The 13,184-nt window shown below is 37.0% G+C and overlaps 1 protein-coding gene across 1 annotated transcript; it reads left to right on the forward strand.

Moving 5' to 3' along the window:
- Positions 1 to 288: 288 nt before the first annotated feature.
- Positions 289 to 3,184, forward strand: LOC148203668 (glyceraldehyde-3-phosphate dehydrogenase, cytosolic-like). Its single transcript, XM_088106473.1, has 12 exons — positions 289 to 422; positions 562 to 585; positions 701 to 801; positions 937 to 1,052; positions 1,147 to 1,246; positions 1,466 to 1,612; positions 1,706 to 1,766; positions 1,857 to 1,954; positions 2,071 to 2,213; positions 2,362 to 2,445; positions 2,576 to 2,665; positions 2,837 to 3,184. The coding sequence occupies exons 1-12, from the start codon at positions 419 to 421 to the stop codon at positions 2,883 to 2,885; spliced, it is 1,017 nt and encodes a 338-aa protein (XP_087962599.1). The 5' UTR covers positions 289 to 418; the 3' UTR covers positions 2,886 to 3,184.
- The last annotated feature ends 10,000 nt before the right edge of the window (positions 3,185 to 13,184 follow it).

Below are 13,184 nucleotides of genomic sequence, written 5' to 3' on the forward strand. Positions count from 1 at the left end.
CGGGATAATAGATTGATTAGTTTTTAATTTTAACAATACAAGTTAAGTAAAAAAAAAGCATAGATGTTTGAATTTATGGAAAAACAATATTTTTAATAATAATAGTAAATAGCAGAAAATCCTAAACCTTTAATAACATTACAAAACCATTTAATAAAACTATTAAAATAGAAAGAATGGAATATTCGCATATTGCAGTGAAACCTATGACTGGGAGTTCCGGTAATAATAGTCACTCTCAACGGAACTTACTTAACGCACATACCGGTTATTCCGGTCTTTTACTCTTCTGTCTCTCTTTCTCTACCTTATTAAAACCCTACCTCACCAAAGCACTCCATCACCTCACTCATATACTTAGTTCTGTTCTCAACTTCTGCTATTTTTTCTATCCCTAATTTTTCTCTCTTCTCCAGTTATGGGTATGCAAATAGTCACCACATTTTCTCCATTTTTTCTTTTATTTTCTCTTCTATTCGTTTTCACCTCTTTTCCGTTTCTCACCTTTTTCTTCTTTCTGTTTCGTTTTCCTTTTCTTTTCCAATGAATTGCGTGGATCAGGCAAGGTCAAGATCGGAATCAACGGTACACCATCGTCATCCTCTGTTCTCCCTTATCTTCCTTCAGATCAGTTCAACACTCTTTCAACTGTTTCATTTTCGTTTTTGTTTTTGAAATTTATTTATTTGAAATGTAAAAGGATTTGGAAGAATTGGCCGTTTGGTGGCCAGGGTGGCTCTTCAGAGAGACGATGTGGAACTCGTTGCTGTTAACGATCCCTTCATCACCACCGATTACATGGTACACACCTTCTCTTTTCCCTCGCTGTGACCACTATATAACATCATTTACTGTTCAGATCGGCAAGGTTTTTCGTTTCTATATTGTTATTAGCCGTTAGATCTGGTTGTTCACGGTGTTTGGTTCCGTCTGTAGACATACATGTTTAAATACGACAGTGTTCACGGACACTGGAAGCATCACGACGTCACCGTTAAGGACTCCAGTACCCTTCTCTTCGGTGAGAAGCCAGTCGCTGTTTTTGGACACAGGTCTATTTTTCACCCTTTTTCATGTGTTCCAATATTTGTTTATGTGTATTGTAAGTGTTCACTTTTTTTTGTTAAATCTTTTGTTCGTCCTCAGGAACCCTGAGGAGATCCCATGGGGTGAGACTGGAGCCGATATCATTGTTGAATCTACTGGAGTTTTCACCGATAAGGACAAGGCCGCCGCCCATTTAAAGGTTTCTATTTACAGCACTATACCTTTACCTCTATTAAATATTTCCACGCGTTGGTTGTTTTCTGTGGTCTATGTTTGAAGCTCTGTATCCTAATTTAACTGCCTGTTTTTTCAAATATATTTTGAATTGAGATTTATATTTGTATGCGAAGTGTACATATACCTGTAGTATTTAGTGTAAGATGGAATTTTAATGTTTGTTTGTTATGTCTTTTTACAGGGTGGTGCTAAGAAGGTTATTATTTCTGCCCCCAGTAAGGATGCTCCCATGTTTGTTGTTGGTGTCAACGAGCACGAGTACAAGCCAGAGCTCGATATCATTTCCAATGCCAGCTGCACGACCAACTGCCTTGCTCCTCTCGCCAAGGTTTGCTGTTTGACTGATTACGTGTAATATATTTTATTTTGTTGGTTGTGTTGTGACTACTATAGTTCTAATTGTTTCCTGTTAATTTTGCAGGTTATTAATGACAGATTTGGCATTGTTGAGGGTTTGATGACCACAGTTCATTCCATCACCGGTGAGTCTCTCTAAATGGTTTTCTGTTACATGTTTTGACTCATACATGCTAATTACTAAGTCTGGTTTATGTTATTGTTTTGCAAACCAGCTACCCAGAAGACTGTTGATGGACCATCAGCCAAAGACTGGAGAGGTGGAAGAGCTGCTTCATTTAACATCATTCCTAGCAGCACTGGAGCTGCCAAGGTTAATATTTCAACCAATATAGTTTGGTGTTTCTGGCTTTGCCATAAGGTTGATGTTTAATTGTGTATAGACAACTCTCTTTTTGATTTTTACGATTCTTATTTTTCTGTGCCAAGGCTGTTGGGAAAGTCCTTCCTTCTTTGAATGGAAAATTGACTGGAATGGCATTCCGTGTTCCCACCGTGGATGTTTCCGTTGTTGACCTCACAGTGAGGCTGGAGAAGAGTGCTAGCTATGACGAAATTAAAAATGCTATCAAGTAAGGACAGAATACTCTTACTGATGTTTTGGTGTTGAATCTTTTGCACATATTTGTGACTCTTGCTATTCGAAATTCAATTCAAGAGGTGCGTCCATTCCGGGATTGGTTTTTGCCCACTGTCTTATATAAATGTTGTCTTTCTCAGGGAGGAATCCGAGGGCAAGTTGAAGGGAATTCTTGGTTACACCGAAGATGATGTGGTCTCCACCGACTTTGTGGGTGACAGCAGGTATAAATTTTGCCATAGTTGGGAAATTATTCACCATACATGGGTCACTGTAGTGATGCTTCCTTTCCAAGTTTTTGTTGCCTTGTGTTGTTGACAATTTATTGAATATTTTGTCATATCATTGTTCCAGATCAAGTATTTTTGATGCAAAGGCTGGAATTGCATTGAACAAAAATTTTGTGAAGCTCGTCTCGTGGTACGACAATGAGTGGGGATACAGGTAATAATCCACTTGAAACCGTTATTATATATAACAGTGTGGTAGTGCGCGAGGTAACAGATTTTTGGTTGATTAATTATTAACCCAATGTATTAATGACGCGAATCAGGTATTGATTTATTATTATTCATTGGGCTAGATCTAATACCTGCTGGGTTCCATGTCTTGCAGCTCACGTGTGATTGACCTGCTTGTTCACGTTGCCAAGATCTCTCTTTAAACTTGGACGGCACAGTAGTACTTTGTTTTTACGATTTTCTGCGTTTACGATTTTCTGCGTCCAGTAATGTCTTTCTGGAGCAAAAGTGAGAGGTCTGAATAAATAATCGGATTGTTGATGCAGTGGTATTTATGTACCCTGTGAGGAGGAGCATGAGCTCTTTTTGGGCATTTGGTATTGTCTTACGAAGGGGATGTAGTTTTTGGATTTCTAGATAATTGCGAATGTACTTTGGCTTTTTATGTACTTGCTGATGTAGTTGTCTCTATTGATTGCTATATTGGATATTTGACCCTCCATTTTTCGTTTGTGGTTTTACTTGAGATTGAAAGTATAAAATAATTCTTGAGGGCTTAATTGAATCCTCTCATAATCTTCTATTTATAAAAATAAATTGATACAAAATACATGATAAAAATTGATACAAAATACATGATAAAAATTGATACAAAATACATGATAAAAATTGATACAAAATACATGATAAAGAGGTAACTCTAGCACAATATAATCATGATAAATAAGGAATATAATCATGATAAATAGACACAATATAATCATGATAAATAAGGAATATAATCATGATAAATAGGGTAATTCTAGATACAATATAATCATGATAAATAGAGTAACTCTAGATACAATATAATCATGATAAATAAGGTGACTCTAGACACAATATAATCATGATAATTAGGATAAATATTCTAACACTCTTCTTCAAGCTGGAGTATACAAATTGTATGTAATTTACCAAGCTTGAAATAAATAAACTCACTCCAACAAAATGAACTTGTCTCGAATGTCGAGACAATAGACATGGTAACTTTGGCTTCGAACAAGATGCACATATGCTTCAGACCATCAAGAGAATGTCTATAAACAAAAATGGACTCACAAACCAGCATAACCAAAGAGACTCCTCATAAGCTTATGGAGAATAATATTGGACAACCACGAAACTTCATCTAGCATCATGAACCTTCAAGTAGGATGACTTTGACAAAGTTGATTTCCATCAAAAGTGAATGATGAGTGGTAGACAACGACAAACTGCAAAGACTAGATTGCCATTAAGTAAGGATGAGGCTTGCAGGGACTAAATTGTCATCACTGCATGATGGAGCCTGCAGGGTCTAAATGCGACAAAAATGAAGGGTCTAAATGCTCTGATACCATATTGAATATAGTGAAGAAGATTAGGAGAAATCTCCCTTATGTTAAATACACACATAGGGTTCTCTATTTATAATAGAAGAAATATGGACTAAGCCCAAAATACAAATGAGAAATAATAACAAACTAACTAAAAGATAAAAGATATAATATATCTAACACTCCCCCTCAAGCTGGAGCATACAAATTGTATGAACTAAGCTTGGAATAGATGAACTCAGTGTTGAACTAGATGATTTGTCTTCAAGAGTGTGAGGCAAACATAGATGGACTAACAAGCAACTTGTGAAACTTCAACTTCAAAAGTGGATGAAGGAGAGCAGTGGTGGACAATGACAAGCTGCAAGGACTGATTCCCAATCAATGATGAATAAGTGACAGGATCAACAGTAGTAGCTGAAAGCTAAGAGCTACAAAACTGCAGGGACTACACTAAATCCTCATCAATGATGGATGGGTGACGTGATCAACAGTAGTAGCTGAAATCTACAAAAGGGACTACACCCATATTTATGTGACTTGCAGTGTCTTGGAAACGTACTCCCCCTTAGTGTGAAGGGCGGAAATGTGAAATATCATAGTTGCTGGACCACTAAAACAAAACAAAATATTAAGCTACAATGCTGAAACAAAGGCATCAAAGATCCAAAGACATGTTGGAGGTCCAAAATTCTTTGCTGGACAACTCCCAAGTGGTGATACTTAGCAGTGTATCACAAGAAGATCGGGCTAAACTCTAGCCCAAGAAGAACTGACGCAGTTGCGTTTGTTTGAGACGGTAGCGACTACAGCGGCGGTTGACAGCTATAAAACTGCAGGGACTAAATTGCCATCACTGACTGATGGGGCCTGTAGTGGCTGGAAGCGACAAAACTACAGGGACTGCCATCACTAACTGACGAGGTGATGGGGGCCTACAGTGGTTGGAAGCATATAGCGGCAAACGGCGCGGACAGCGGCAAACGGCGCGGAAAGCGGCAAACGGCGCGGACAGCGGCAAACGGCGCGGACAGCGGCAAACGGCGCGGACAGCGGAAAACGGTGCCTGGACAGCGGAAAACGGTGCCTGGACCATCAACGGCGGAGACAAAGACAGACGAAGATGGCAGCACTGCTCTGGAGGGTCTGAACAGAGAGAGGGAGGTCCGGCGAGACGACCAGCAGTGGCGCGGTTTGATGCCGACACCGAGAAGGCGGCGCGTGGAGGCGCATGGAGAGGAGTCTGGTCTTCACTCCGGCGGGGTTGGCCGTTGCTCGAGGAGATGCTTCAGATCCGCTGGTCACCGGTCGAAACCGTGACGGTGGCCGGCGTAGATCGGAGAGATCTAATGCTCGTGGCGGCACGTGACTGAGAAGTGGCTCCCGAAACCGGCGTGGTTGGCCGTCGCTCGAAGAGACGGTCCAGATCCGCAGGTTACCGGCTAAAACTACGGTGGTGGCCGGCGACGGCGGATAGCGGCAACGACGACGACGATAGCAGCGACGGCGGTGGAAAGTGGCGGCGACAGCAGTGGCACACTGGGTCTGGCTTGCGGCTCGCGACGGCTGTTCCCAGGAGGCTTTAGGTCCCTTTGATTCTGGGTGCTAAGATTTAAGAGGAAGAGAAAATGGACTGTCAAAACTGAAATTTTAGGGGATGCCGGCGGCCATGGCGGCCGGCCGCCGACAGACAGCAGAGACCCGGAAGAAGATCAGAGAACCTGCTCTGATACCAACTTGAGATTGAAAGTATAAAATAATTCTTGAGGGCTTAATTGAACCCTCTCATAATCTTCTATTTATAAAAATAAATTAATACAAAATACATGATAAAAAGGTAACTCTAGACACAATATAATCATGATAAATAAGGAATATAATCATGATAAATAGGGTAATTCTAGACACAATATAATCATGATAAATAGGGTAACTCTAGACACAATATAATCATGATAAATAAGGTAACTCTAGACACAATATAATCATGATAATTAGGATAAATATTCTAAAAGTTTTCATTTGATCGTGCTTGATTTGAATCATGGACTCGTGGCTGAAATAATAAATCGACATTGTCTTAGTTCATATTGGGTGTACCCTGATTTTCAGAACTTAATGGTGTGTTTCTGTTGAAACGAACAAAACTTTTTTGGAATGTATAGATACTTTGAATCAGGTCACATATTTGTGTTACCAATAAGGAGTATTGGTAAATCTTGAAGAAATTTGTTTTGATGATGCTACAAGAAGTTTTAGTTGAAGAAGATATTAGAATTAGTTAAAAGCAATTTGTAGAAATTAAATGTAGTAGGAAATTCTTGTAAACCTTGTAAACTTGCATTTTTAACTGCAATAATCGATTATGGAATGGCTATAATCGATTATCACAGAGTCATACAGGAATAATCGATTATCACATCATATGATCGATTATCACATTTTGAAAACCCTGTAACGGACTTGAATAATCGATTATCACTTACAATAATCGATTATTCGTGGCAGTTGAGACTTAACCTTAGATATTCAGAACAGCTAGCTATATATTGGGTTTCTGTGAAGATCACTAGTAACGTTGTTGAACAGAAGCTCTTGCAGAATACTGTTTGTCAGAGGAAGTTCTCAGAAGCTATAGTTCAAGTTCCCTTGCTTGGTCTCGTGAACAGGAGAGGCTCGCGTGTCGTGTGTCGATAGTCGGAGCAAGCTCTCTTCGAGTTAGCAAGGTGCTCTGCCTGGTCTCGTGAATAGGAGAAGCTCGTGTTTCGTTTGACGATAGTCGGAGCGGTTCTCTTCGAGTTGGCAGAGTGTTCTTCTTCCGGTTCGTTCGTCGAAGGAAGGTTTTTTATTTGTTTTTATTCACTCTTATTGTAATTTGTAAAACTGTTTTTAGTGAAAACGTTAATAACTTTTTATAGTGATTAACAACTGGACGTAGATTCTTTTGAATCGAACCAGGATAAAAATTCTGTGTTGAATTTTCTTGCTCTCTACACTCATATTATTTTACGTATATCAACTGTTTGATTAATTTTCTGAAAGAAAATTATTTTTACTAAAAGGACAAAATTAATTTTAATTGTGATCGAATACGCTTTCCGCTCTCTGAGTTTTTAATTCCGCTGCGCTATACTCTTCGAAAAATACCCCCTCCGATACCATCAATTTGAAGGTCTCCCACTCACCATGTTCAACAAGACGAGTTATAACGAAGAAGAGAAGAAAGAGTTTAAAGTCAATACTAAGAGTTAGAGATTTGGTCAAAGAAGATTAATGCGAAAAGTAAAGTTTAAAATTTGATTAAAGTTATATTTGTAAGAGTATTTTATTAATTGTGGTCCTTAATGGGTCTCGATTATTAACCTAAGGATATTTTACTTGTAGTGATAAGTTAGTATCTTTGAGTCAATTAAGTTGTTAATGTTGATGTGATAAAGTTAAAAGGCATCAAAGACTTATTGCAGTTCATTATAAAGTTTTCACAATCAGAATCATAAATCTGCACTATAGAGTTTTCAGAATCATAAATCTGCATTATTAAGCAGTTCATTGAGGCATTTTTACAAACAATTTTGTTGGACGACTGTATATTTTAAATTTTGTCATGACTGGTTCAATTTACTTTGTTCCTATTAATCTAGAGCCATTCTATAGGACAATCTGATTGACGTGTTTGTCATTACTCAGCAGCCTTAATTTCTTGATTGTCAAGTATATTCCATTCCTTCGTTCTGTCAAATTACAAATCTGCTACTTGGTTTAACTTTTCTTAATTGCTAAGTTTCTTGCTTTATTCCTTGGTTGTCCTAGTTTTTTGGTGTGATCTGAAAACTACAAAACAACTTCGGAAGGGGAAATCAATAGATTGGTAGCATATTAGGTGGTGGTGGCTTTCAAGAACCTACAACCGTGGTCTGTCAAAGCTAGGTATCACTAAATTCTGTCAATTTTGAGAGCCAAAACAATGAAGTGTTGACAGTTTTGATAGATGTTTGTTGTTGTCCTAAGCCAAACACCACGTCCTTGTGATACCAAACACCAAACAGTAGAGAGCTTGACAATTTTGTAAGAATTGTGTGGCTAATTTAGCTTAATATTAAGATATCTTTTAATTAACAATATCTCATAATATGTTTTAAAATATCTAACATTATTTAATAATGATTTTTCTTAATAATAATATCTCTTTTGATCTCTAAACCTACCAAGATTATTTCTTTTATTTTCTTTCAACCACTTTTTAGAATAACAACAATTAAAGTTCTAAAAAAATTTTCCATATTATTTATTTTCCATGTTTTACCTTTCTACACCCCTTATTTTAATTTCTTGTACCTAATTAATAAAAGGTAAAATACCATTTTATCTTTAAGAAAAATATAAATAAAATCAAAGAAATAACATAACAATTATATACATTCAAAAACACTAATTATCAAATAAAAACACCAAAGTCTCAAGATTAATTTATTTCTAAAACCCCTATTTTTCAGGACCTTAGAACACACACAATATTCTCGAAGTCCTTAGTCAACGACCTTATGATCTTCTTCACAATTCGAATGATAGGAAACTCTTCTCCGTTTCTACTGAGTTATTCGCCACCGCCTTCACTTGAGATATATACTTGGCAACCTGCTTTCTTTCTTCCATTCTCAGACTTTCAAACCCACCTCTGAGAGTTTGAAGTCTGACTTGCCATACACGATTATCGCCTTTATATACTTTTTCAAGAATATGTCACACTTCTCTAGAAGATCTAACATTCAATATTTTCTCAAAACCAAATTTATCAACATCTCAGTATAATATGTATAGAGTTAATTGATCCTTCATACATGATTTTCTCAATGAAGTAGCTTGGGCTGCTGTCTGCTCTTCATCTTACGATGGCTCTTCATAGTCATTCACAACAACATCCCACACATCTTGGAATCCAAGAATAACTCTCATATACACAATTCAATTGTTAAAGTTGATTTTCTTTATCAACTGAGACATATACATATTGTTTGCTAGGCTGACCATTTCTCTCTCACTATCTCTTTCTCATTCGGACACTCGAACTCTCTCAACTGTAATACTACTTTGTTAGAAAATGACACTTACTTAGATAAATAATATGATTAAAATAACAATTAAGTTATATATATATATATATATATATATATATATATATTAAATATTTATATAAAAGCTTGACTTACTGTCTTAATTGTTAAGAAAAGTTAACATTGTTAAGGGTCTGATGACCACTGTTCAATTCATAACTAGTTACTCATAGTTACTCACTTGATAACTGTCTAATCATACTAATTGTTTGTTAAAGTTAAACTTGCTATTATAATAAATTAAATTAAATTTATATATTTAAATTTTTATACACTAGTAAAAAAACAGTCTTTTAACGCGCTTAATATGTCTCGGTTTTCACAAAACCGAAACATATTAAAACGCGGTGACTTTTTTGTAATTAAGACGAACTTATATGTCTCGGTTTAGTGGGAACTGAAGTCTATGCACTCTAGTGCTTCGGTTATTTACGAAACCGAAGCATAAAACCCTCTACGAGGCCCTACTGCTTCGGTCTTTTACGAACCGAAGTCCACCCAACCTCATTTCATTTCTCTCAATTCGTCTTCGTCGCGTCTACATTCTTTCTTCAAAGAACTTCATTTCTCTTCAACCACATCTCGCGCCTCAAGGTATTTCTTCTTCTCCACCGAATCATCATCGTCTTCATTACCTTGTGCATCTCCTCCAACACCAAACCTCATACTCTGTTAGGGTTTCTCTTCCATTTCGCCTTTCCCTTTGTTTTCACCGATTAAAATCCATTTTCCACCTTTTCCACCGATTAAACACCATTCATTCGATTGATTCTTCGATTAGCACCATTCTCATCGTTCAATCTCCATTTCACACCGATTAATCGGTTCAGTTTATGTTTCCCCCCTTTTCTAGGGTTCCAACGGTCCATTTTAGGGTTCTTCGTGTTTCTAGGGTTTTCTACCATTCAAACCCTAGCTTCTTGTGTTCTAGTGAGTTTGATCTCACTTTTGTGTCCGGTTAGGGTTTGCACTGTTCTTCTTCGCTTCTTCGATTCCTTTTAAGGTTCTTTGAGTTTTCGTCAAATTTTGCTGCGTTTCTCTGTACGAGGAAGCTTGAGGATGTTCGATTCATGATCACACAACTCCAATAGATCTTCTCCTCAGGCGTCTTCCATCAACTTTACTCTGAGGATTGTGTCTCTAAGGTTAGATTTTGATGAGATGGTATTTTTTTTTTGTGTTTGGATTGAGCTGATGCTTTGGTTTTTGGCAGCACTTCATCATCTATGGTTACTGTTAAACTGCTTTCGGTCGCACAAAAACATAACAAAATTGGTCCCTACTAATGTAATATAGGGCTGACCAAGATATCAATCCGTAGACTCAACAAAATTAAGTTTTAGAATGTGAATTAATTCTTGTATTATTTACTAACTATTAGTATTAAACTATGTGGGGACAAGAAATGAAAGAATGAATTTTTTAAAAAGAAAATAAAAGTTGATCTACAAACTGCTTAAAAGAAAGAAAGAAATATAAAATGAAATGAAATATAAGACAAGAAATTAACATTCAAAACTAACTAAAACAACAAAAGAAGCTAAACTAATATGAGAATTAATTCAACTGAGTTGATCTAAAACTAAGGCTATAATAGGCAAATATACAAAAGAAACAAGAAACAAAATTGAATTTAGAAATCCAAAGCTAATACAAATCCTAAATGTTGAATGAATGTGATCATGAATGTATGAAACAGAAAAATGGATTAATGGACTAGAAATGTAATTATCAATGCAGAGAAAATAAAAGTTCACAATGCATGAAACACATAATGAGAATTGCCAAAATAAAAAAAATGGAAATCAAATTTCAATATCAGAATGTAAGAACCAAATATCAACCTTAAACTTGAAATCACATATCATAACCTAAAATTGCAATCTATATTCAACTACCAAATGCAATAAAACAATATTACAACGAAAGTAAACTCTAGAATCAATTAAACATCAAGAAAAATCAAATGGAAGCGGAGAACATCATCGCAATAAGAAAATCAACCAGAAATGGAAACTTTATTAAACGTAAAATGAAAACTACAAGAAATTGCTACCTTAAAAGCAACGCCAAGATGCTCACGGGCTGTCACCACCGTGAGTCTCGATCAAAAGTTCAAGAATCTGAATCTACTCTACGGAAAGCACGTAAAACATAAAGCTAATGAATTGATCGAACCCTAGAACTTGTTCACGGTGTCTATCACCCACCGTTACTCAACACTAACGCTCTCTCACAATCGCCTCTCACAGGTGGAGTCTGTCACCCTCCACCATTCTCCACACTAGAGTGGATTCTATCACCCTCCACTCGATACCCTCAAAATTATTTACAAACCCCTCTTTTATAGGGTGAACAACAGAGGTAGAAGTAAAAGGGGAAGAAGACCTCTTCGATACTTCGCGCTTCATGATCCAATGGTCGACACTTCATCTTTTTCTATCTTCCCCTCTGACCATCCAATCATCTCCAGCGATCAGCTCCAGTCAAGTCATCTTCTTCGGTTAGTATCGCGATTTCGTCTTCTCTCTTTCTCTCATTCTTTCGCATAAGCCCGAGCTAGAGGGAATGCTTCTGCCCAAATGAATGTCTCGAGTTATGCCCCCCAAACCAACAACTTCCCTCTTCACCAAAACGCACCACATCAATAATCAAAATGCTGCAGTTTCACTAATTGGAGCCCAAGTAAGGCAGCAACTGCACTCAGCTTCAAAACGGTGCACTTCAATAAATGGGAGCCCAACCCAGCTGCCCAGAATCCAGTGCACAAGCAGCCCAAACAATATCTGCAGCAAGGGTGTTGCTCCCTCCACCTCCACAGGCTTCTCCCTCCACCTCCCCAATTATCTTTAATTCCAATTATATCCTTAAAGTTAAAACTTTTTATTTTTATTATTTTATTATTTTAATATTTTAATATTTAAATATAAACTAATATAAATATACATTATTAAAATACATTAAAAAGATATTCAAAAATAATAAATCAAAATATTAAAATATCTAATAAAATAATAACAGAAACATAAAATTAAAACAAAGCCTAAACGGATGACATCCTTCAACGGATGTCAACATCCGTTTAAGGCAAAACGGATGTCGACATCCGTTTCGCCTTAAACGGATGTTGACATCCGTTGAAGGATGTCATCCGTTTAGGCTTCGTTTTCATTTTACGTTTTAGGGTTAAAGGATTATTGGAAAGATTATTGGAAGGATTATTGGAAGGGTTTAGGGTTTAGGGTTTAGGATTATTGGAAGGATTATGACTACGTACCTGGAGAGGAACCACGACAAGCACATTACACCACAAACGCACTGCACCACGTATTGCACCGAAAGCAAGAGTAAGATTGCTTGATAATTCTTTTCACGATCACTGAGCTTTGCAGAAAAATATTTTACTCATACAAGGAACTACGTAGGTTATCAGTGAAATATGTTATAAATGAGTAAAATTAAAAAACAATAATTCTAAAAATAAAATTTTACTGAGGGGCAAAATAGTAAAGGGGAGGTGGAGGGAGAAGGCTGTGGTGGTGGAGGGAGCAACACCCCTGCAGCAATAGCGTCCAGCAGCCCAATCTCAAGTGTGGCAACAACCCAATCTCAAGTATGGTAGCAGCCCAATTTTATTCAATCTGCCCAAGGTGAGGCCCAATATCAATGCATCAACAACAACAGCCCAAGTTTAATCCATTCAACCCAAGATTTCTGCAACAAAGAAAAATCAGTACAAAATTAAAGAAAGTAAAGGAAATTTAACAAGTAAAAAGAGATAATTTTTATCAAAAGATTTTCTAAAAAATCACTACAAGAAATTGGTGGATTACCGAAGGGTATTTACAGACGGCCTCAAGGCCTTCGGAAAAAGTAATTTACCGACGGTCAGTTATACTATTACTGAAGGTCTGTGGTCCCTCGGTATTGAATACAAAAATAGCGCAAAATACCGGCGGCTTTGTACCGAAGGTCCTTAGGCCCTCGGTAATGAACTGGTGATTTTAAAACCAAAACTTCTGATTTCCCTCTC

This window comes from Vigna umbellata, chromosome 2, assembly GCF_029865625.1.
Source record: "Vigna umbellata cultivar VRB3 chromosome 2, Vumbellata_1.0, whole genome shotgun sequence".
NCBI classification, from domain to species: domain Eukaryota; kingdom Viridiplantae; phylum Streptophyta; class Magnoliopsida; order Fabales; family Fabaceae; genus Vigna; species Vigna umbellata.